The 23,786-nt window shown below is 36.2% G+C and overlaps 1 protein-coding gene and 1 non-coding gene across 6 annotated transcripts; one reads left to right on the top strand and one right to left on the bottom strand.

Moving 5' to 3' along the window:
• The first annotated feature begins 119 nt into the window (after positions 1-119).
• Positions 120-22,985, top strand: LOC127874740 (exonuclease 1-like). 5 transcript variants are annotated; one of them, XM_052419291.1, is made up of 15 exons: positions 120-183; positions 1,330-1,500; positions 2,154-2,273; positions 3,260-3,383; positions 3,745-3,882; positions 4,112-4,327; positions 5,690-5,974; positions 8,128-8,226; positions 9,013-9,097; positions 10,254-10,388; positions 12,557-12,842; positions 15,741-16,635; positions 17,756-17,786; positions 21,525-21,651; positions 22,434-22,985. In XM_052419291.1, exons 2-15 carry the CDS (start codon positions 1,340-1,342, stop codon positions 22,462-22,464), a joined length of 2,733 nt encoding a protein of 910 aa, XP_052275251.1. In that variant the 5' UTR covers positions 120-183; positions 1,330-1,339; the 3' UTR covers positions 22,465-22,985. The 5 variants fall into 5 exon arrangements, with proteins under 5 accessions (XP_052275251.1, XP_052275252.1, XP_052275254.1 ...); XM_052419292.1 differs by having other exon boundaries at positions 138-153; XM_052419294.1 differs by having other exon boundaries at positions 140-244; positions 10,257-10,388.
• On the bottom strand, positions 14,997-15,078 carry Trnat-agu (transfer RNA threonine (anticodon AGU)). Its single transcript has one exon. It is a non-coding gene; the product is annotated as a tRNA-Thr (tRNA).
• Positions 22,986-23,786: the final 801 nt, after the last annotated feature.

Below are 23,786 nucleotides of genomic sequence, written 5' to 3'. Positions count from 1 at the left end.
ACTTTTTGAAAATGTTTGACGTTTAATTTCACATACTAATTGACGTTTATGTTTTGATATTAACATGTGTTTTTGAACATGATGCAACAGTGTAAATCTATGAAATCTTTTTTGTACGAGTTTTAATTCGCAGATATGATGTAAATAAAGCTGGTTAGCGCGCAGAATTTGTTCTTAGTTCCAGTAAATGAATCTTTTAATAAAATATTTTTGGTGAAGGTCTTCACTATTCCTATCTCGTATTGTATGTATCAAACAAGTAACGGCATTGTATCATTTTTTCAAAAGGCTGCTGTCAACTTGCTGTTAACCATTTCTTGGTGTAATGCATTTTCGCGGTTTATACTCAGTCGTACCCGGAACCCGTCGTACCATGGCTTTTCCAACGATTAAACTTTTGTCAGCAATTATTTGAATAAATGACTTTTTTAAAATAAATAAGTAATTGTTCGTCAGTATGACTCAGACTGTGTGTTTTGAAATCAACTGACACACTATCATGTTCTGTAACCTTAATGTGTAGTCTTCAAATGATCTTGAAAAGTTAAAGAAAAGAATATTGGCTGTGATGCATGGCACTTCGTCTGTTTTAGTTGTCCTGAAGCTTGAGTTTTCAACTCATCTTTAACTTCTGCATGAGTCTTGCCAAAGCTTTCACAATGTGAACTCTTTATGTGTAGTTGATTGCAAAGAAAGGAAAATTTGACTTACCAGATTTGGCTTAATTATTCTGAAGGCTTTTTTCCCCATGTTTCTGAAGCAGCCTTGGCATCCTCATTTTGTGAAAAAATGAGTCATGAACTGTTCAACATTGTTAAACAAATTATTTGCAAACTATTAAATTGTTAAAATTTAAGTTGCAATTTAGGGCTTTTTTTCTCCTTAGAGAAGGTCCGTGGACGGCCATTTTACAATTTTGACATGCACATTTCAAAAGTCTAGTATTTATAACTATGGAAATTTTGAAAAGTTTGCAACGCATTTTTTTCACAAAGTCAAGAAAAAGGCCCTGCCATTGAATTCTGCCTATGTCCACACAGTTAAATAAATTGGATTGTTATTAAGTTCAAAGGTCAATTGGAACCACAGTTCAAGTTATCAATGGATGCTAATTGTGATGAACATTTAATGCATATCCCCTGTTTTCAGTAAATTATTATCTGTGCAGAAAGTACCAGATGAAATATATTTTTTGGAAAAAATACTGGTTTTCTTTCAAATTTGAAATGTGTGTCCTTATGGCTCACTGATTTGATAGGTACATGTATCTCATGTATGTTGCTCATAAAATACCCACACCTGTTCGAAAATGTTTCACGTTTTTTACAGGTGGTAGGCCATGGGTATCCAGGGATTATTGCCATTCCTGAAGAAGATTCACCAGCCGGTGAACGTGTCACAGTTTGCGGGATGTACTGTCGCCATAGACGCCTACTGCTGGCTGCATAAAGGGGCATTCTCATGTGCAGAGAAATTAGCTCTGGGAGAGAAGACAGATCAGTAAGCAGCCTTAGGCCAAAACAAAATAATGTTGTGGTTAAGGTTCCCTGACTGAGCCTTTTATTTTGTTGCAACCCTACAACATTTAATTCAAAATTAAAAGCCAAAAGAAAAAAAATGGCGGAAAAATTAAACTGTTCCTGAGAAACGTTTTTTAGCCACGCCAACTTTTTTAACTGAGTGCGATTTTTACGCGCACACCGTTAACCTCATCGGCGAGGCGCTTTACGTATTAAATGCATAAAGTGCGACGATTATCCAGCCAAGTTGAACCCATGAATTGACCATTCATACTAATCAGCAGTTAAAATGGTTTTTGTATTGGGAAAAAAGCGGTTCAACAAAATAAAATAAAAAAAATAAAATGTTTTTCCTACCTACCTTTCCTTATTTTTTTTGGCCCGTAACCTGAACCACAACATTATTTTTTCTTGGCCTTAGAAATAAGCAGTTTAATCAAGCAAGCTTTATTATTAAATTTCTTCTTCGTGGCTCACCCTGTCACTTTCCAAAACAGCTAATGGCAACAAATAAGCAAATTTGAGGAAAGGAAATTGTGTTTGGCCGCAGTGTTTCCTAACACTGCCTTATCCATGATCCCTTACACTATTTAATATAAAATTTAAAATATATATATGCTTTGTCAATTTCAGATACGTTTACTACTGCATGAAGTTCATCAACTATCTCCTTTCAAAGAACATCAAGCCGGTCATGGTCTTTGATGGTGGTCATCTGCCTTCAAAGAAATCTGTGGAAAAGGCTAGGAGAGAGTATGTAATTGATTATTCAAACTAAACCATAAATTGGTTTGATTTTCATGCCCCCCTTCGAAGAAGTGTGGGTATATTGTTTTGCACATGTCGGTAGGTCGGTCCGTCCGTCCACAAGATGGTTTCCGGATGATAACTCAAAAACGCTTACGCCTAGGATCATGAAACTTCATAGGTACATTGATCATGACTGGCAGATGACCCCTATTGATTTTCAGGTCACTAGGTCAAAGGTCAAGGTCACAGTGACTCAAAACAGTAAAATGGTTTCCGGATGATAACTCAAGAAATTTACGCCGAGGATCATGAAACTTCATAGGTACATTGATCATGACTGGCAGATGACCCCTATTGATTTTGAGGTCACTAGGTCAAAGGTCAAGGTAACAGTGACTCGAAATAGTTAAATGGTTTCCGGATGATAACTCAAGAATGCTTATGTCTAGGATCATGAAACTTCATAGGTACATTGATCATGACTGGCAGATGACCCATATTAATTTTCAGGTCACTAGGTCAAAGGTCAAGGTCACAGTGACACGAAACAGTAAAATGGTTTCCTAATGATAACTCAAGAATAATTAGGCCTAGGATCATGAAACTTCATAGGTACATTGATCATGTCTGGCAGATGACCCCTATTGATTTTCAGGTCACAAGGTTAAAGGTCAAGGTCACAGTGACAAAAAATGTATTCACACAATGGCTGCCACTACAACTGACAGCCCATATGGGGGGCATGCATGTTTTACAAACAGCCCTTGTTTTTAATTGTGTTTTATTTAAATTTGCATAAGAAATAGAAATAAAGAACTTAACATGAAGGCCTTCTATAAATGACAATTTTGGGGACACATACTGTTATTGAATAAAGTATATATGTTCCTGCTATGTCAGCATAAGAATATCTTTGAGAAATATAACTTAATGTAGACAAATATTTCAGAGACAGATTATTTTTTTAACAAAGTCTCAATTTAACATAGGAAAAGAGACCTGAATCGCAAGAAGGCTGCTCAGTTTTTGAGAGAAGGCAAGCGTGCGGAAGCCCGAGAGTGCTTACAGCGATGCATTGACATTTCACCTGAGATGGCCTTGGAACTCATGAATGTGAGGACTACGTATCTTTGTTTCCACGGTCTTATGTTCATTAATATTGACTTTGCTACATATCTGCATTACTAGTGTACAGAGATGAAATTTATTAAAAATGCTTTTAATGGCAAGAGCCAAGTAAATTAATATGGAAAATATGCATTTTGGCTATGCAGCATCAGCAATATTATTAAAAAAAATGTATAACATATTTTTATGCAAAAAGTAATATAAATTGCAAATATATTTAATACATCATAAACATGATATTCATGAAATTTAAAATATCCATCTGACTAATTGTTTTAAAAAGATACAATTTCAAACACCTCCCCCCCCCCATGCATCTTATGCATTGATTACATTACTATTCCAGGCATGCCGTGACCGTGGTGTGGACTGCATAGTTGCGCCATACGAAGCCGATGCCCAGCTTGCATATCTGAACAAGATAGGAATCGCCCAGGTCATCATTACAGAGGACTCAGACTTGCTGCTGTTTGGCTGTGAGAAGGTGCAATGTTCTGCTTTTATTATTTTAAGCAAGTTTTTCCACAACTGATATCTACTTTGTCTCCTGTAAGAAAGTGTTGTTTTTTTAATGGATCACCTCGGTTATGGCATACGAATAGATCGGCAAATTAATTTCAACTTTTACTTTACCTTTATCAAACTTAAAATGACAATGATAAGTTGTATATTTTTAAATGAAGAAACTTAGTATTTTAATTTTATTTGACCAGGTCCTGTTTAAAATGGACCACTCCGGAAACGGCGTTCTGATAGAGCAGCGACGACTCAACGAGGTTTTGGAGATACAGACGGATACATACACGTTTGACAAGTTCCGCTATTTGTGTATCCTCTCTGGGTGCGACTACCTTGCATCTCTCTCTGGTATCGGACTTGCAAAGGCGAACAAGGTGTTCAAGATTGCACGCCAGAGTGACATTGAACAGGTAGAAAATGGGATTATTTATTTTCTTACTTAACTTAGAAAGTCTTTAGTATCAGAGAAATTGTTAAATGAAATATTAATAAATTACAATTATTCAAATGCACCATGTTAATAACGGTAATATAGTCCAACCTTAGAACAGTGGTCGGGTCAGTCATGGGAAAAGGCCAAAGTGGCCGTTGTAGACAGGTGACCGCAGTTCTCAGGTGACCAAACTTTAGATGGTTGGCCAGATAAGTGTTGTTGACATCAGCGATACAGATCTATTGATAATGACACGTGCTCATGCTAGGGCGCTGAATGCCGACGCTGAATGCTACCAATGCACATTGTTGCTGTTACTTGCACATGTTTCATGCAAAAACGACCATTCTTCTTAACTACCTATTATTTGTTTTTTCACAGTGGGTTGCATTCATCCTATTAAAGGTTGTTTCGCCATCATATTCATAAGTCACAAAAAAGTATCACAAAAGACAATATGACGTCAGGTGTAACTTAACTCTTACAGTAAGAGTAAACAACGTAGATTGATTTGAGTGTTTACTTTTGGCACCTCAAAATGACTGCCTTGTTACCTCTGTAAACAGGTGAAAATGAATTTTGGAGTGAAATTTAATGGCCGTTGGCGGCTATAGACAGGTGACAGTTATACCAAGGCTTTTCACCCTTATATAACAGAGGCCGAAATTCGGCTATTTGGAAATAAGGTCATTTTTCCCAAAATTGATAGAGGAATTTCCCAAATTGTAAAAAAAAAAAAAAAAATTTCTTAGACATATTGGGCATCTCCCAAATTGAAAGAAATGAGCTCTAATATGATTAACAATGCACCACAATGTGTCTTTTAATACTTCTGCACAATGAATCTGTTTCAAAAACTTTTAAAAACACGGTCTTCCCAAACTGAGCAGTTATCGCGCATAAAATTCGCAATTTGAAAGGCTAGGGCCTCTTCCCAATTTCCTGATGAAAAGCCCTGTATACTCAGGTGTAATATAGAACAATTTTCGTAAGGGGTGGGGGATCTTGACTGACAGCTGAAGGCAGATGATCGATACATCAGGTTGGACTGTATAGTGTTGACAAATTCTGTTTGAAATGATGAGTTTGAATCAGGTTGGAACCGTTAAAAAACATGAAATGTGTACATTCGTATTCTATACATTTTTGGTAATAATATTTAATGTATGTTTGCTTCTATAAGAATGTGAACCGGTATTTGTGGAAAGTGGAAATATGAATTGTCTTAATTCATTTCAATATTTGGAGGATATACTGTGGAAATGTCCCTTTTAGAAAGATTAAGCTAAAAGTTCAAGTGTTAAATTGCATATTTATTCTACATTATTAAATTTTCCAGCTTTTGAAAAAGCTATCTACCTACCTGAAATCAAACATCACAGTTCCGCAAGAGTACATAGATGGCTTTGTAGCAGCAAACAACACTTTCCTCTATCAGCTGGTGTTTGACCCCTTGAAACGGAAGCTGGTACCTCTGACCCCTTATGCCCCAGATGTGGACCCCTCTTGTCTGCATTATGCTGGGGCTTACATGTCAGATAACAGGGCTCTGCAGGTTGCCCTTGGAAACATCAATATCTACACTGGGGACAAGTTTGCAGACTTTGATCCTGATACTTTTGTGGTAGGTTATACAAGATTTTACTTTATTATGACGTTTTTCTGTAATGTTCTCAGTCTTCATACCAAATTGTGGCTATTGGTAAAACAGCAAAAAAGGTATGGAAATGTTTCCTGGAATTCATTTAAGGGATTGACATTGTGAAATTATTTTTAGCTCATCTATTTTTTGAAAAAAAATTATGAGCTATTGTCATCACCTTGGCGTCGGCGTCTGCGTCGGCGTCGGCGTCCGGTTAAGTTTTGCGTTTAGGTCCACTTTTCTCAGAAAGTATCAATGCTATTGCATTCAAACTTGGTACACTTACTTACTATCATGAGGGGACTGGGCAGGCAAAGTTAGATAACTCTGGCGTGCATTTTGACTGAATTATGTGCCCTTTTTATACTTAGAAAATTGAAAATTTTGGTTAAGTTTTGCGTGTAGGTCCACTTTTTTCAGAAAGTATCAATGCTATTGCATTCAAACTTGGTACACTTACTTACTATCATGAGGGGACTGGGCAGGCAAAGTTAAATAACTCTGGCGTGCATTTTGACAGAATTATGTGCCCTTTTTATACTTAGAAAATTGAAAATTTTGGTTAAGTTTTGTGTTAAGGTCCATTTTATTCCTTAAGTATCAAAGCTTTTGCTTTCATACTTGCAACACTTACTAACTACTGTAAGGGGACTGTGCAGGCAAAGTTATGTAACTCTGACTGGCATTTGGACGGAATTATGGGCCCTTTATACTTAGAAAATTGAAAGTTTGGTTAAGTTTTGTGTTTTGGTCCACTTTACCCCTAAAGTATCATAGATATTGCTTCACACTTGGAACACTCGCAAACTATCATAAGGGTACAGTAAAAGGACAAGTTGCATAACTCTGGATGTCATTTTTACGGAATTATGGCCCTTTTTTGACTTAGTAACTTTGAATATATGGTTAAATTTTGTGTTTCGATCCACTTTACTTCTTAAGTATCAAGGCTATTGCTTTCAAACTTCAAATACTTTCATGCTATCATGAGGTTACTGTACCTGGCAAGTTGAATTTTACCTTGACCTTTGAATGACCTTGACTCTCAAGGTCAAATTATTAAATTTCTCTAAAATTGCCATAACTTCTTTATTTATGATTAGATTTGATTGATACTTTGACAAAACTACTCTTACCTGACATACCACAATAGACTCCACCCAAACCATCGCCCGTGCCCCCCCCCCCCCCAACCCCCCCCCCTATTTTTTTTTTTTTTTTTTTTTTTTAAGATCATCTCACAAATGACCACCACACCCTCACACTATACCCCCCCCCACCCCACCCCCTCCCCATTTTTTTTTTAAACGGTTAAAAAACAAAACTATTTATTTTGATTATTTTATGTTTGAAATACCGTCCAACCATCGCACCCAAGAATCCCCCCCCCACCCCCCCCTCACCCCACCCGAATCCCCCCCCCCCTATTTTTTTTTTTTTTTTTTTTTTTTAAGATCATCTCACAAATTACCACCACACCCTCACACTATACCCCCCCCCCCCCCACCTCGCCCCCCCCCCCCCCATTTTTTTTTTATGAAACGGTTAAAAAACACAAATATTTATTTTTATTATTTTATGTTTGAAATACCGTCCAACCATCGCACCCAAGAATCCCCACCCCCCCCCCCCCCCTCGATTTTTTTTTTTTTCCTTTTTTTCGCATTTTTGGAAGAAAATGTAATAAATGTCCACACCCCCACACAATGCACCGCTCTTCACTCCACCCCTCCCTCCTTTGTGATTGAAAATGAGAGTCCCTTCACCTTTAAAAAGAAAATAGATGAGCGGTCTGCACCCGCAAGGCGGTGCTCTTGTTATATTTACTATAAATGATAACAAATTTGTATCATATAAATCTTAACAAATACATTCACATATTTGTGTGCCATGTATGCGTTTCAAAAACTGAAGCTAAGTTCAATTGTGTTTTTATCAGAAAATTTTAACCAGGAGTGTGAGAATAAAGGCTAAAATTTAAACATGAAAAAAAAACAGGTAGTTATTGGCAATTTTTGCTCTTTGAAGTGCACTGAATCTAATCATGTGATCAGATTTGTAGCAAATTTATTGTTGATGATCCTAAAGTTAGTAATGAACATTGGTTGGTTCATTATTTAACACGACATATTCAGGCAAAGTACAATAAGAAGAAACCAGAGATGTTACACCTGCATAGTATCTGGAGTCGTGGTTACCGTGTGAAACCCAGGGCAGCACTTCATGATGTTCAGGTATAGAAAGGCAAGGACAGACATTGTCAAATAAAAGTTTAATATTAACCCTTTCCCACTTAGAAGCAAAGTGAAAATGGCTATGTGCAAACAGCATAAAACCAGAGCAGCCCGCAAGTAACTCGCAGTCTGTTCAGGTTTTATGCTGTTTGCTGCTCATCAGTATCTTAAGGTTGGAAATGTAGGCTTTAAAACTTGAATCTAGTAAGAAAGGTCTTTAGTGAAATATAACTTTCATAGTGACTACAAATGCGTAAAAATACATATCTTAGTGGTAAAAGGTTAGGACATGTGTCTGATTTAGCTTTGATATACTCCAGCTATTCTACTTATTTTTACGTTGGCATCGTGATCTTGCAATATTTATTGTCCCCTACCGGTGAAACCGGAGGGGACTTATGGTTTGCACTCTGTCTGTCAGTCCGTCAGTCTGTCTGTCACACTTTTCTGGATCCTGCGATAAAAAAGTTCTTCATATTTTTTAATGAAACTTGAAACATGGATAGATTGAAATACGGAGATTATGCACATCATTTTGTTCCTGCGCAAAGAATATTGGTTGCTATGGCAACAACTATATATATATACAAAAAATCTTACAATAGTGGAGTTTCACCGGTAGGGGACCATATTGCTTGGCAATCTCTTGTTACAAATGTTCTGGGGTGGATGGGGGGATGTAAGGTATTTAAAGCACATTAATGTGGCAAATAGTTTCAGTATTGTCCGTCAAAGATCTAGTTTTGTATGCAGGCTCATCATACTTTACTATCCCCACACTTCCAGATGCCAGACAGGCCCATCTTACTAGGGAAGGAGATTGCAGTGAAGGCCTCCTTGAGACGGAGCCCGAGAAAACGGGTTAGAGAAGGTAAATGAAGTGTTACATTACTTATAGGCTGTTGTATCACCTGTGAGCCATCTTTGTATATTGTCCTTTTCACGTTTTGGTAAATGGAAAAACGATTGAATATTTTGGAGAGTTCTGTTGTCGTCGTTATATTTTGTGATACTATGAGGATTGCTTATATAAAGTATAAAATACATCACTCATTGTATGAGCACGAATGACCGAGTGGTCTAAGCGATACACTTTTACTCCAGGGGTCAGTGGTTCGAGCCCAGTTTAGGTTACTTTTTTTTCTTTGTTTAATTTTATTCTTGTTTTTTTTCCTGGAGCTTTTTAGATCCAATGTTTACATTTATCAATATAATGCATTTAATGACAAACTTCTATACATGCAAAAATCTTTGAAAAGGCCCCTTTAATACGTCAGCAGGATTTCTCCAAACTACATGATATCAATTGTGTTGATGTCACTTCTATGATTTATGTTTATAGTTTATACTACTGATGAAGACAATGGCCAACACTTTTAATAATTAAAATTGACATCTAGCATGCAAAATAAATTTAATTTATTATTACAAAATGTAGTTTCCTTCGTGAGTGCTCAACAAAGAGTTATCCAACTTTATGGTACATGCAAAACATTTGAGTTTTGAGCCTTGTTCTGGGAAAACTGTGCTTAATGCATGTGCCTAAAGTGTGGTCCCAGATAAGCCTGTTTAATTAACGTAGGCCAATCTGGAAAAAACACTTTCCTCCTAAACTAGATTTTCCCTTGGAAAAGACTTCCTTTAAACAAGAAAGTCTGTAAAAGTTAAAATTGTCATCCCTGATTAGCCCAAGCAAATGACACTATGCTCACGCGTTAGCCCCATTTTCCCAAAGCGCTGCTCATGTCTATCTGAGCCTTGTCCTGTGAAAAGAGAATACAATGCATGCGCGTAAAGTGTCGTCCCAGATTAGCCTGTGCAGTTCGCACAGGCTAATCAGGGACGACACTTTCCGCCTAAATTGGATTTTTGCTAAGAAGAGACTTCATTTAAACGAAAAATGTCTTAAAAGGGGAAAGTGTCTTCCCTGATTAGCCTGTGCAGACTGCACAGGCTAATCTGGGACGACATTTAACACACATGCATTAAGCCCCATTTTCTCAGAACGCGACACATATGTATTTCAGCAGAGGACGGTGAGGATGTGCGGTCGGATACAGAGCTGTCCAGTCTGTATGGAGATGTGAGTCCTGCTACTAAGAAAACACGATCAGAGGACATTGACGATGACCTGCATAGGTTTATGTTTGCAGCCGCAGATGGTAATATGCTTTTTATGCATTGTATTGTTAATAGATAGTTATTTTATTGCAAGTGAATGTGCAGGGGTGTCAATTGTCTGGATTATTCAGGAAATCTAGATTTGACCTGTCCAGGGCTTATTATGCCCCCAGATCGAATGATCAGGGGGTATTTTGTTTTTGGCCTGTCTGTCTGTCTTGTATGTATGTGTCTGTTCCAAAACTTTAACCTTGCTCATAAAATGAAATCTCTTGGGTCTATATTCTTTAAACTTCATATGTGCATGCATCTCAATGAGATCTACAATCAAACATGGTTTGAGGTCACTAGGTCAAAGGTCAAGGCCACTGGGGGCATTGTGTTTCACAAGCACAGCTCTTGTTTTTAGCTTAATGTTAATATGATTTAAAAAAAAAATGGTGGGGGGGGCAAAAACAAATCTGTTTGCGTAATCATTTGAGAACAAATAATGGTGCAGCATTCCGGAAATTTGCCCTTGGTACAAATTTTGCACATTATCTATTTCTGATTGGTAACTGATGAAACCTTCGCTTACAAGTCTAATAAATGTTGCAATTGTCCGACATCTGAAAATTTTAAGCAATATATTAGCAAAGTATAGCACAAAATAGCATATTGTCAAGCAATATGTTAACCAAACAGTGTTTTTTTTCAGTTTTGGGGGAAGGGGGTCGGGTCCCCTGAGGAGGGGAATATTCGCCCGTCAAAGGGGAAAAAGGGGAAATTTCAATGCTTAGCAAGTAACAGTACAAAATCAAGTTTTAACACTATAATACACTATACATAGAGAGAAAAACATTATTCCAGCTCTTTTTTTCATCAACATGTTATGTTCATGTTTCACTGCCGGCATTTTAAGAAGAGTAGACTGACTAAGTTGTGCTTGTTTAAACAGAATATCAATTTTTTTTTAAGTTAAAACAGATTTTTTGTCAATTTTTTCCGATAGCTTTCGCTGTTTTGCGACATGGTGGAATACGTACGGTTTGCGGTAGATGTCGTAAAGCGAAATTCGTGATAGTGAACGACGTACGGTTTGCGGTAAAGGAGTAAAGTCTAAAAGAAAGTAAATACGTGGATGCGGCAGTTCAGGAAAATTATAGTAAATAAATTTGTAAGGAAAGATGTATTTAAATGAAATATTGATTAAAATTGAATTACACTTCCGAGAGGGGAATTCTTCAAATATTTGGGGGAAAATATATACTATAGGGATGGGAGAATGGGGCCGAATAACGCCGAATATTTCATTAAAAAAAACACTGCCAAATTATGTATTATTAAAGTATTAGCTAGGTTACGGGTTTTCATTTTCAGCAGTCTAAAAGATATGCTTACTTATTTTATTTCATGCGCAAAACATGCATATGTGTTCAGATACAGAATTGTTTGTCGATTTTAGTTTATTTTCAAATTTCTTTATAACATTTTTATAGAATGACGCATAAACATATAGTGATACGACTGATCTGGTTTATAATATTTCACATTGTACACACATGAAATTGCAGTTAGAAAGAGGATAAAATGTACAATAAGCTAGGTCTCTGTTGGTCCCCCCCCCCCCACTCCCCAGGGGCTTGCCATTTATCTCCGTTGTGGACCTTTTGCCCCAGACCACGGACCATATTTTCCGAATTTCAAATTTAGGACAATTGACAGCCCGAATGTATCTGTGTTCTTAAAATGTCCTACCATGTCTTAACTCAAGTCCAGTCATTTTACTAGAACATATAAAAGATGTTACATCCATTTTGTTTCTCTCTGTCTTTTATTCCTGTTTCTGGCAGTACTGCTTATCAAATATGGGCGCCTCAATATATAAGTGTATGAAAGATGCGAAGGGCATTTGTTTACTTATTAACATTTGGGTCAATGGAATATTTACTGTTGGAGTGTTGCAATTGATGGCGTTCACCCAGAATTCATTATTGTGGATGATTGGCACAAAGTCTTAAATAATAAATATGGTGTTATTTGGGGTTTGCACTGTCAATATACCAAGTAGACTCAGGTGCAAGCCCATAATATTTTAAATATGGCACATTTTCCTGTATTGATTTAATATCATCATCATTTTGAAGTTCCATCAGGATAATTTGGTTTTCAGCTTAGGCGTTTGCACCATTAAACTGCAATCAGTCATTATTTATTAATTGGTTCTCAGAAACTGGTGAACCATCAAGTATTGAAGAAGATGTAGAAGAAAAGGAAGAGGAACTGATTACAGCAACTGTGAAAGTGAAACCCAATCCAGAATTCTTCAATTCCCTAAGTGAGGCTCACCCAGAGTTACTCACAACCAGTCCAAGAAAGAGGTGCACCAGTCTACCAGAGGAAAATAAGGAAAATGGAATTAAATCACCCACAAGAAATATCTTTGCACTGAAGTCACCGGACAAAAAATACCGATTTAATTTAAATGCATCCAAGCCAAAGGAAGTCAAGAGCAGGTATAAACTTGTATGTCTAGAACACATTGAATGTTTATAAACTGTATCTCATATATTTTTTATAAAAAGCTAGCTCATTGTATATTGTGTGATTGAACAACAAATCAACACAACTTATTTATCTTGAATAGCCTTTAAATTGACTGATCAATTGGTTTGGTCATTAAGTATGTCTAGTATGTCTAGGTTTTCCATCATATCAAAAACCATCATCAGCGGTAGTGAAAGTAAGCATTTCTATGCTATTCGATCCGGGTATATTGTTTTTGGCCTGTCTGTCTGTCATTGTATGTGTCTGTCATTCTGTCTTTATGTCCCAAAACTTTAACCTTGGTCATAACTTTTGCAATATTGAAGATAGCAACTTGGTATTTGGCATGCATGTGTATCTCATGGAGCTGCACATTTTGAGTGGTGAAAGGTCAAGGTCATCCTTCAAGGTAAAAGTTCAAATATATCGCTTCAAAGCGTCGCAGTAGGGGGCATTGTGTTTCTGACAAACACATTTCTTGTTTCTTTTGTCCAGTTGTTTGCTTATTTTCATTTGCATACATAGTATGGACTTTTTTGAAGACATTTTCAAACAGTTTGATAAAAATGTCACAATGTTGGTACAGTGTATCTATGTGTACAAATTTGTCCATTGGATCTTGTCTGCTTTGTAACTTTATCATTCATTGGGCCATGTTTTAATAATTCACCAAATATGATTAGCAAGTGGACTAGTGACGGCATGTTGCATCAGAGACCAGATTTGAGCAAAAGGTCAAGTTAACAATTAAAGGTCAAATGTGGACATTATGTAGCCTCTCTGGACCATAACCGCATAATTAATCAAGCAATTTTAAATAACTTTTCTGTTGTTGTTTTTTTCACAATTTGGGAAATTTCTTTTTGGATTGCAGAAAATCACGGTGTTTTTACTAAAATTGGGAAATTAATGTTGTTGCTGTTTTGCTAAGAAATGCTTCAAAATTGAGAATAAGAGTGTTTTTAATATCATATTTACTAAGATTGAACTTATAGAGCTGGATGGGAGATAAACTAAATGTTCAGATCTAAAAAAAACAACACTTTTTTTAGGGAAACCTTAAATAGGGAATTTTTAGGTCGCAATTAGGAAAAATATATACTTTCTTCCATTGGGAATAGGGCCTAATAACGGTCCCAAATTTTAATGGAAAAACACACTGAACTTTCCACACATTATTTCCATGTGGAAAAAGCCAGTTGTGTACAACATCTGTGTCAATGTCAAAGGTAAATGTCAAGGTCATTCTAAAAGGTTCAACACCCATGCTCCCCAATAGATGATATGAAGATCAAGTTTCCTGTCTGGAATTTCTCAAGGTCTTTTACAATATTTACATAATTTAACCTTTTCATTAAAAAAAAAGAATCGCCAAGTACAACATTAATGCTCTACAGTACATTTTATAGTAACGGTTAAGGTAGCGCACCCCTAATGGGCACATATCCAAATATAAACTTTTTTTTTTTTTCTTAATCAGCATCATTTCACTGAACTACATGCAAATTTGTAGGTAGGCTTTCCATGCTTTTAAAAAAATATACCGATTTTTTCAAAACCACCCCCACGCTCGGCTTTTTTCCAGTTTATTTTCACCCCTGGGGTATATAAAAGTTCCATAATTCATTCAAATTTCCAAATATGGGCATGCAGTTGGTGTGTACAGATGCGGTAAAGGTGTTAAAAGTTTAAACAAGATGAAATAAGTGTTCTTTTACAGACATTTATTTTTTACAAATTTTTATCTATGGAAGAGCGCCATGAAATGTAAGTGATTTCAGCCAAGTAAAAATTGGGTCGGTTAAAAACAAAGTGTCATAAAATTCAAAATAGTATCATTTAAGTTATATTTTAAACTAAGTTTTTATAGAAACACTATATACAGCAATAATAACAAGAAATAGACAGAGTTACCGTTTACTTTTTGAAATAAAAATAAAAATGCAACATGCATCATTCGTATTTTCAGCATTAAATCGACCAATAAAGCCATAACGTTGTTTTAATTTAAAAAATTGAAGGATGTGCATAAAAATTTCATCATATTTAAAAATAAACATAGCTTATATGCTGTATTTAATCAAATTACGTTAAAAGAAATAAAACACGTCGCAAAAAGTATGCGATGTCGGCAGGATTCGAACCTGCGCGGGAAGATCCCAAAAGATTACTAGTCCATTGCCTTAACCACTCGGCCACGACAACTTCACATTAGTGCAAGCTTAAATTAGATATCCATAAGTAAACAGGTAAAAAGGCTCGTCGATCTTTGTAGAAATTGCGAAATCGTTTTTTTCAGATGATATTTGGATCAAGGTCAATATTTATTGTGAAAATAATGTATTCTAAAGGAATTACGTAGACATATATAAAAATTCGAAGTTTGAAAAAAATAAAATGCATCACTCGGAAATAACCAATCATTGAAGATCGGCAATGATCGTAAAATAAATCCCGGGAAATCATTAGGGGTGCGCTACCTTAAGTGTAAAAGCCAGGAGTGAGGCATGTTTGTGTCCAGCTCATAACTTACTAAGTTTTAATTATATTAACGTTACATTTTGTTCAAGCACATGCTTAATAGATAATCACATATCTTGTGACTAGCCTTGATTATATTTTTCAAAGTTGACAAAAATATAAATTCTGAGTTCCGCATAGTGATTTTTTTTTGGGGGGGGGGGGGGTGCTTATGACCGTTCCTTATCAGCTCATATCGCTCTGCATGACTTTAACTTTGACTTTGAACTAATATTGACTTGAGACAACTCAAGCCATTCATACGTGACAGGTTTAATAGATTTTTTTTTTTTTGCTGCTTTGCTACAACTATTTGATTAACAGATTTTTAAAATACTTTTTTTCAGGTTTTTTGCAGCAGGCGACAAAAATCAAGTACAAAAAAACCTTGGTGACTATCGCCCAGTGCATTCCAAGCCACTCAATGAGGGGTCTGACACAGCAGTGTCTATCTCTAGTAATCCCTTCACATCACCTCGGAAATCAACAAAACAAGAGCAGTCAATGAGTGCATCAGGAAAGAAATCAGCCAAAAGTCCTGCCAAACCATTCAAATTCTCAAAACATTCACCTTCCTCCAGTACAAAAGGTTCACCGGCTTCAAATTCAGCATTCAGTTGGTCCAGTTTTAAGTTTAATCGGCAAAATAGTCATGAATCTTTGGAATCTTCACCGTCAGTGTCAAAACCTTTCAAAAAAGTTGTCTCAAAAACTGATAATAGCACTGGGTCAGAATCTACTCATAATTTAAATTCCTCACATTCAATAGATGAACTACAGAGTTTAAGTGACACAGGTTCAATTGGTGAACACCAAAATCCTGAACTTGGTGACTCGGGCCAAAGCATGGATCCTGCCAAGGACAGTTACCCGTACAGCATTGACTCCATGGGCGGGTGTTCTCAGATTCAATCGGAGCTTGGCAGTCAGAAATCACTACCAAGCCTTCCTTCATTAAGTCAAGACTGTGATATGGACAGCAATAATTCCTCTGAAGATGCAGCAACAGATAGAAAAGAACGAACACTGAACAAGTTCTTTACACCACTGTCACAAAGCATTGGTGATGTGAATGTCAATGGGAGGCATACAAACTGGCCACTGTCTCAAAGCACAAATGTCCAGGGCTCGCAGATTTCAAGTACAGCCAATTCTGAGAGTCCAGGAAGCAGAGTTGTGTTTGTCATAGAATCAGACGAGGAGGAGGATACTCAATCTGAGAAATCAGGATTCAATTCAAAAGTAAGTTTTTATCATCATATTGGAATTAAGCATTTTTGCATGTACTTTTGAAATTAGGAATTTCAGCATCAATATAAGTTCCTACAATTGGGAGAAAAGTGTACTTATTTGATTGATAAATCTTTTGAATAATTAAGAAAAAATATATGTTAAACAAAAATCTTAACAAAAACAAGTAAGTCAAACCTTAATTTTAGGTTGAATAGCCTATATTTCTGCACATGGCAGACCAATAACTGAAATTCCAACTAGCATTTGGTCCGTTGGTCTGTTGGTCTGTTTGCGCCAACTTTAACATTTTGCAATAACTTTTGCTATATTGAAGATAGCAACTTCATATTTGGCATGCATATGTATCTTATGAAGCTGCACATTTTGAGTGGTGAAAGGTCAAGGTCAAGGTCATCCTTCAAGGTCAGATGTCAAATATATGTGGCCAAAATCGCTCATTTTATGAGTACTTTTGCAAAATTGAAGATAGCAACTTGATATTTAGCATGCATGTGTATCTCATGGAGCTGCACATTTTGAGTGGTGAAAGGTCAAGGTCAAGGCCATCCTTCAAGGTCAGAGGTCAAATATATGTGGCCCAAATCGCTTATTTTTTTAAAAACTTTTGCAATATTGAAGATAGCAACTTGATATTTGGCATGCATGTGCATCTCATGGAGCTGCACATTTTGAGTGGTTCAAGGTCAAGGTCATCCTTCAAGGTCAGAGGTCAAATATATGTGGCCCAAATCGCTTATTTTATGAATTCTTTTGCAATATTGAAGATAGCAACTTGATATTTGGCATGCATGTGTATCTCATGAACCTGCACATTTTGAGTGGTGAAAGGTCAAGGTCATCCGTCACAAGGTCAAGGTCATCCTTCACAAGGTCAAGGTCATCCTTCAAGGTCAAACATCATATAGGGGGACATTGTGTTTCACAAACGCATCTTGTTATATTAGATGTGCAAACAAGATTATTTTGCCATTGTAAGGGGCTGATATTGGTGTAAAAAAGAAGTTCAGCTTTATAAATAACATTTATGTTGCACTCGCATAAACATCTCTTCGAAAACAAACGTTTTACTGCTTTTCCTTGTATTTAATGTTAAAATTTTTTGTTTTAGCAGAAGACTGCCCAGAAAGCTCTAAAGCCAGGTAAAATTTAATTTCTTCATATTTTTTAAAGCCTCATTTTATAAGTTGAGGTAGAGGGGATTGAATGAATGATAATTGTATTTAGTTGTCACAGTAACCATTTGTATACTAAAGTATCTATAAGATTATAAAATTCACATTTTTGACTATTGTTGCAAATTGAACTAAAATTAAACCTATGAGAATATACATACAATAAGTAGTGTTATGAAAAATGAAAGGGATTTTTTAACCCTTTCCCACTTAGGCAAAGTGAAAATTGTTTATGCAAACAGCATAAAACCACAACAACCTGCGAGTTAATTGCAGTCTGTTCAGGTTTTATTCTGTTTGTTGCTCATCAGTATCTAAGAATTGGAGATGAAGCCTTAAAAATTTGAATCTACTAAGAAAGGTCTTAAATTAAATGCAACTTTTTAAGGGACTACAAATGCGTGAAAATATGTATCTAAGTTGTTAGGGGTTAACTTAACTGAGTTATTCTGTGGTATGTCTATTGCTAAATATTAACAGTGTAAGATATTAGTTTTAAGGTGATATATATTGTTCTTGCTCTACTTTTCATGCAGAACTATTTCTCAATAATGTTACTAGTCATCTTGAAATGAATGTTTTGTGGTATTATAAATTAAAAAATAGTTTCAGGCAACTTGATTATGAACTAAATCAGAAGTAAATTTAGATATTACGATTATATCTGTCACGTTTTTATGCCCCCGGTAGGGTGGCATATAGCAGTTGAACTGTCCGTCAGTCAGTCAGTCAGTCAGTGTGTCAGTCTGTCCGTCCGTCCGAAAACTTTAATGGCCATAACTTTTTCAATATTGAACATAGCAACTTTATATTTGGCATGCATGTGCATCTCATAGAGCTGCACATTTTGAGTGGTGAAAGGTCAAGGTCATCATTCAAGGTCAAATGTCAAATAAATGGCGTCTGTCCGTCCATCCGAAAACTTAAACATTGGCCATAACTTTTTCAATATTGAAGATAACAACCTGATATTTGGCATGCAGGTGTATCTCATGGAGCTGAACATTTTGAGTGGTGAAAGGTGAAGGTGAAGGTCATCCTTCAAGGTCAAATTTCAAAGATATGGCGTCTGTCTGTCCGTCTGAAAACTTTAAAATTGGCCATAACTTTTTCAATATTGAAGATAGCAACTTGATATTTGGCATGCAAGTGTATCTCATGGAGCTGCACATTTTGAAAGGTGAAAGGTCAAGGTCATCCATAACTTTTTATGCCCCTGAAGGGTGGCATATAGTTTTAGAACTGTCCGTCTGTCTGTTAGTCAGTCAGTCTATCCGTCCTTCTGTCAGTCCGTCCGTCCGTCGAAAACTTTAACATTGCCCATAACTTTTGCAATATTGAAGGTAGCAACTTGATATTTGGCATGCATGTGAACCTCATGGAGCTGCACATTTTGAGTGGTGAAAGGTTAAGGTCAAGGTCATCCTTCAAGGTCAAAGGTCAAGTTTTGCAATATTGAAGATAGTAACTTGATATTTGGCATGCATGTGTATCTCATGGAGCTGCACATTTTGAGTGGTGAAAGGTCAAGGTCATCCTTCAAGGTCAAGGTCAAATGTCAAATTTTGCAATATTGAAGATAGCAACTTGATATTTGGCATTCATGCATATCTCATGGAGCTGCACATTTTGAGTAGTGAAAGGTCAAGGTCATCCTTCAAGGTCAAAGGTCAATTTTGCAATATTGAAGATAGCAACTCGATATTTGGCATGCATGCGTATCTCATGGAGCTGCACTTTTTGAGTGGTGAAAGGTCAAGGTCGTCCTTCAAGGTCAAAGGTCAAATTTTGCAATATTGAAGATAGCAGCTCGATATTTGGATGCATGCGTATCACATGGAGCTGCACATTTTGAGTGGTGAAAGTCAAAGTCAAGGTCATCCTTCAAGGTCAAAGGTCAAAATTTTGCAATATAGAGGATAGCAACTTGATATTTGGCATGCATGTGTATCTCATGGAGCTGCAAATTTTGAGTGGTGAAAGGTCAAGGTCATCCTTCAAGGTCAAAGGTCAAATTTTGCAATATTAAAGATAGCAACTCGATATTTGGCATGCATGCGTATCTCATGGAGCTGCACTTTTTGAGTGGTGAAAGGTCAAGGTCATCTTCCAAGGTCAAAGGTCAAATTTTGCAATATTGAAGATAACAACTCCATATTTGGCATGCATGCGTATCTCATGGAGCTGCACATTTTGAGTGGTGAAAGGTCAAGGTCATCCTTCAAGGTCAAAGGTAAAATAATTGGCTTCAAAGCAGCGCAGTAGGGGGCATTGTGTTTTACGAACACAGCTCTTGTTTGTCATGCACCATGTTTGATTTCTATGTTACTATGTTTTGGTACTATTTTCAGTTCTAGCTGCGTTTTAGCAAACATAAATCATCTATTAAAAAAAATAGCAGTCATTTTTGTTACTTAAAAGCTAATTAAAAACTGACTGAAAATTCTGTCGTGGTTTATTACAGGTTATAATTGTAGATCCTGTATTTCAATTCTTCAATTATATATCGTTTGGACAAATTATTAGAGACTTAAATGTCATTAGAGTATAGAAATTAAATAAATTAATGTCCATAAACAAAGAACTAGAAAAGTTTAGATATGTCCTGCTGTTCATTAAATAATTAAATTGTGCCACACATAACAGCTTTTATGAAGGATGCTCAATACTTTTTAAATGTGAATTCTTTGAAAGGGTACATAAATATAGAAAAATAAAGTAGTATTTTTCCAGTGTTTAATTTTCAGTTATAGGAATCACATTTCAGCAATTGCCATTTTGCAAGAACCCAGAAAAATGTTTGAACTAATTTCAAAGAGTGACTTATCATTTTTTGTACATACATACATTATAATTTCACTGTGTGCTCCAGTTTAAAATTAAACAAATGTATATAAGACATATGAGAGCTGTTTCGTCTGGTGTTGAGCTTTCCTTTGGATTTACTTCATCTATCTGACCTGAGCATGAACTTCTATACTCTTTGTGAGCAATTGGTAAAGGGGCTCTCTTGACCGTGTGTGTTATGAATGGTAATGCAACTAAATAATTTAATTTTAACCTGTCAAGAAGAGTAAGTTTATGACAGTAAATAGTGAACTAATTATGGATTACATCAGACCAAAAACTTTCAGAATGATTGCCTCATTTTCTAGGAAAACTTAAGACATTGAATTTTTCCAATTGCCACAGTTACCCTAATTACACGAACATAATTCAAGCTTTTTTCAATCAAACATTGTTTGAGATGTTGAAATATTAGGCAGTCGTTTAGACCATAAGCTCTCAGAAATAGCCAAAATAAGGTTGAACATCAGAATAGCCTCTTGTTTCCATTTTTTGCACATTTGTTATTATACTTCAATACATCTCTGCATGTGCAGCAGGTATGCTACAAATGTGGTTGTTGTTTGTTGCAAGAAATTGATTTAAATATTGTTTTGTCAGGACTGAATTCAACAATTTGTTTATGAACAATATGATTAAACTGAAATTTAATGCTTATGATTAGCCTTATCACACATATTCACTTTAATTTCCATTTAACAATCAGATTTTGTAGAAACAAGTCTTTGTTTCGTGGTTTCTGTCCACTTAAAAAAACTCAAATGATTAAACTGCGATGCTGCTAATAGTCAAGCCCAATGTCTACTGCGAGCCCTAGTTTTCTGTAATATTTGAATCATTATTTACTGAATATTTCAGAGGCAGTTAAACCAGGATGCCGTGTGTCTGGATTGTCTCGCAAATCCCGGAAGAGCTCGAGCACAGGGGCCTTAAACAGCAAGGATCAGCCAAAGCTGCGGGACATGTTTGCCAAGTTCGCACACAGGTTACCTAACAATTAATTTATTTTAGCTACCGATGCTTTATTTTGGGGAAAGGTCGCACTGGATATGGTATCCCCAATGTGTCAATGGTGGGGTTCATGTCGCACTAGATATGGTATCCCCAATGTGTCAATGGTGGGGTTCATGTCGCACTAGATATGGTATCCCCAATGTGTCAATGGTGGGGTTCATGTCGCACTAGATATAGTATCCCCAATGTGTAAATGGTGGGGTTCATGTCGCACTAGATATGGTATCCCCAATGTGTAAATGGTGGGGTTCATGTCGCACTAGATATGGTATCCCCAATGTGTAAATGGTGGGGTTCATGTCGCACTAGATATGGTATCCCCAATGTGTCAATGGTGGGGTTCATGTCGCACTAGATATGGTATCCTCAATGTGTAAATGGTGGGGTTCATGTCGCACTAGATATGGTATCCCCAATGTGTCAATGGTGGGGTTCATGTCGCACTAGATATGGTATCCCCAATGTGTAAATGGTGGGGGTTCATGTGACACCACTATTTTTTTTACCTGACATATTTCTAGATGCCTGTTAAGAGTGAAAGATTGTCCATTCATTGTAGCTATGTAGATTCTCATGGACAAATGACATTTCACATGCAGTCCACATGCTTTTTTGTTGAAAGTAAAGATGAAAAATGGCCAAGACTCCTTTTTAGTCTATTTGAAAACATGCCTGGTGGAAAAAAAATAAGGATGTTAGTTAGTGGCATATCAAAGGATATGTCTTTCATAAAGAGTTTTTGTTCATTTTCAGTACCAAGCCAAAGCTCATTCATGATAGCTAGCAGGGTTTCCATGTAGGAAGGAAGGCTTTAAACATTTGTGCAAGGAGCAGACTGTTTACACCTCTACAGAGCTAGATGTCTGATCGATGTCCATGTTGAGCTATGCGGAATGTTGAGGAATGTCCTGGCTGAGCCGTTATGTCGCCCAGGCTGAACACATGCTTTGAATTTGAGAAAAGGTGGACAAAAAATTGAATGACAGTGAACATATAAAGGAAATTATGAAGAACCCTTTGTTAGTCAGCCCACAGGGAATTCTAGTGTTACATTTAGGGGAACACTGCAAGGTTATGGGATGCACAGAACCTAACATACTTTTGTGATTATTTGACATAACTGTGCTGAAATCTGATTTGAAAGAAATGGTTATATCGGATGTGGCATCATTATTGCAATAATGATATAAAAAAAATATTTGGTAGTATGCATTTGATTAAATGTATAGTAAGAATTATGTTATGTATTGAACTTCAGTTTCATGATTTATTATCCTGCATGAATTAAAATCTCAGTTACCGGTATGCTTTTTCTGTTATGTATATTAATTTTTCTTACACTGATTTCAGGCTTTTATACATTCCTTAGGTGAAGTAACAAACAAATGAACAGTTGTGGCATGTTTTTCTCAAAAATACAATTTCAATTACAAATACCAATATAAGGTTACAACCTTAATTCAAATAGGCCAAGATTTATATACAGCCAAAACCCGATGGCTGGAAATCGAGGGAACAGACAACAAAAATTCTCGCCATTCGGAATTCGAGCCAACCGATGTGTAATATGCTTTTGTTGCACACAAAAAAACACAACTAAATATGCATTATAAGTTTTTTTACTAACACTGGTATTTTATTCAAACATATAAAACCAATGTAGGCAATTGACATGATCTAGTGAAAAGTTGGTATCGGACCGCCTGTATTTGAGAATAAGTTATAAATTATCGAATCGATTACATGAAGTGCTTCGCATTTACACTTAGGCTATTTTGCATTTAATTACAATCCTTAGTCCCCGCACATGATAGACGACTGATGTGAGTCATGTAGATGTCTCCATTTACGTTTTGTGTAGTTGCCCGACGGTTTCCAATTCCGCAGGTAATATCTGGATACATAGGCGAGACTACCTAAATAACGCTTCCTATAAACCAGGAAGAAAAAAAACAATTTGATTAGTGCTTAACTTAAACTTAAGCACAATGACATCAACAAATAGCTGGAAAAAAACACCCACCAAAACTAACACAAATTATTATTTAATGCTATTCATTTTGTTCCGTGTAATGTTATATTAATTTAATGAATTGTTTAATGTCA

The sequence above is a fragment of the Dreissena polymorpha genome, chromosome 3 (assembly GCF_020536995.1).
Source record: "Dreissena polymorpha isolate Duluth1 chromosome 3, UMN_Dpol_1.0, whole genome shotgun sequence".
NCBI classification, from domain to species: domain Eukaryota; kingdom Metazoa; phylum Mollusca; class Bivalvia; order Myida; family Dreissenidae; genus Dreissena; species Dreissena polymorpha.
The sequence above is the reverse complement of the archived record's forward strand: the minus strand, read 5'-3'. Positions and strand labels throughout refer to the sequence as shown.

Excerpts from the sequence above, each read along its gene's own strand:
- LOC127874740 (XM_052419291.1), top strand. The coding sequence starts at position 1,340 with ATGGGTATCCAGGGATTATTGCCATTCCTGAAGAAGATTCACCAGCCG. Across the intron at positions 5,975-8,127 it reads TTGATCCTGATACTTTTGTG|GCAAAGTACAATAAGAAGAA; the intron begins GTAGGTTATACA and ends CGACATATTCAG. Across the intron at positions 21,652-22,433 it reads TTTGCCAAGTTCGCACACAG|TACCAAGCCAAAGCTCATTC; the intron begins GTTACCTAACAA and ends GTTCATTTTCAG.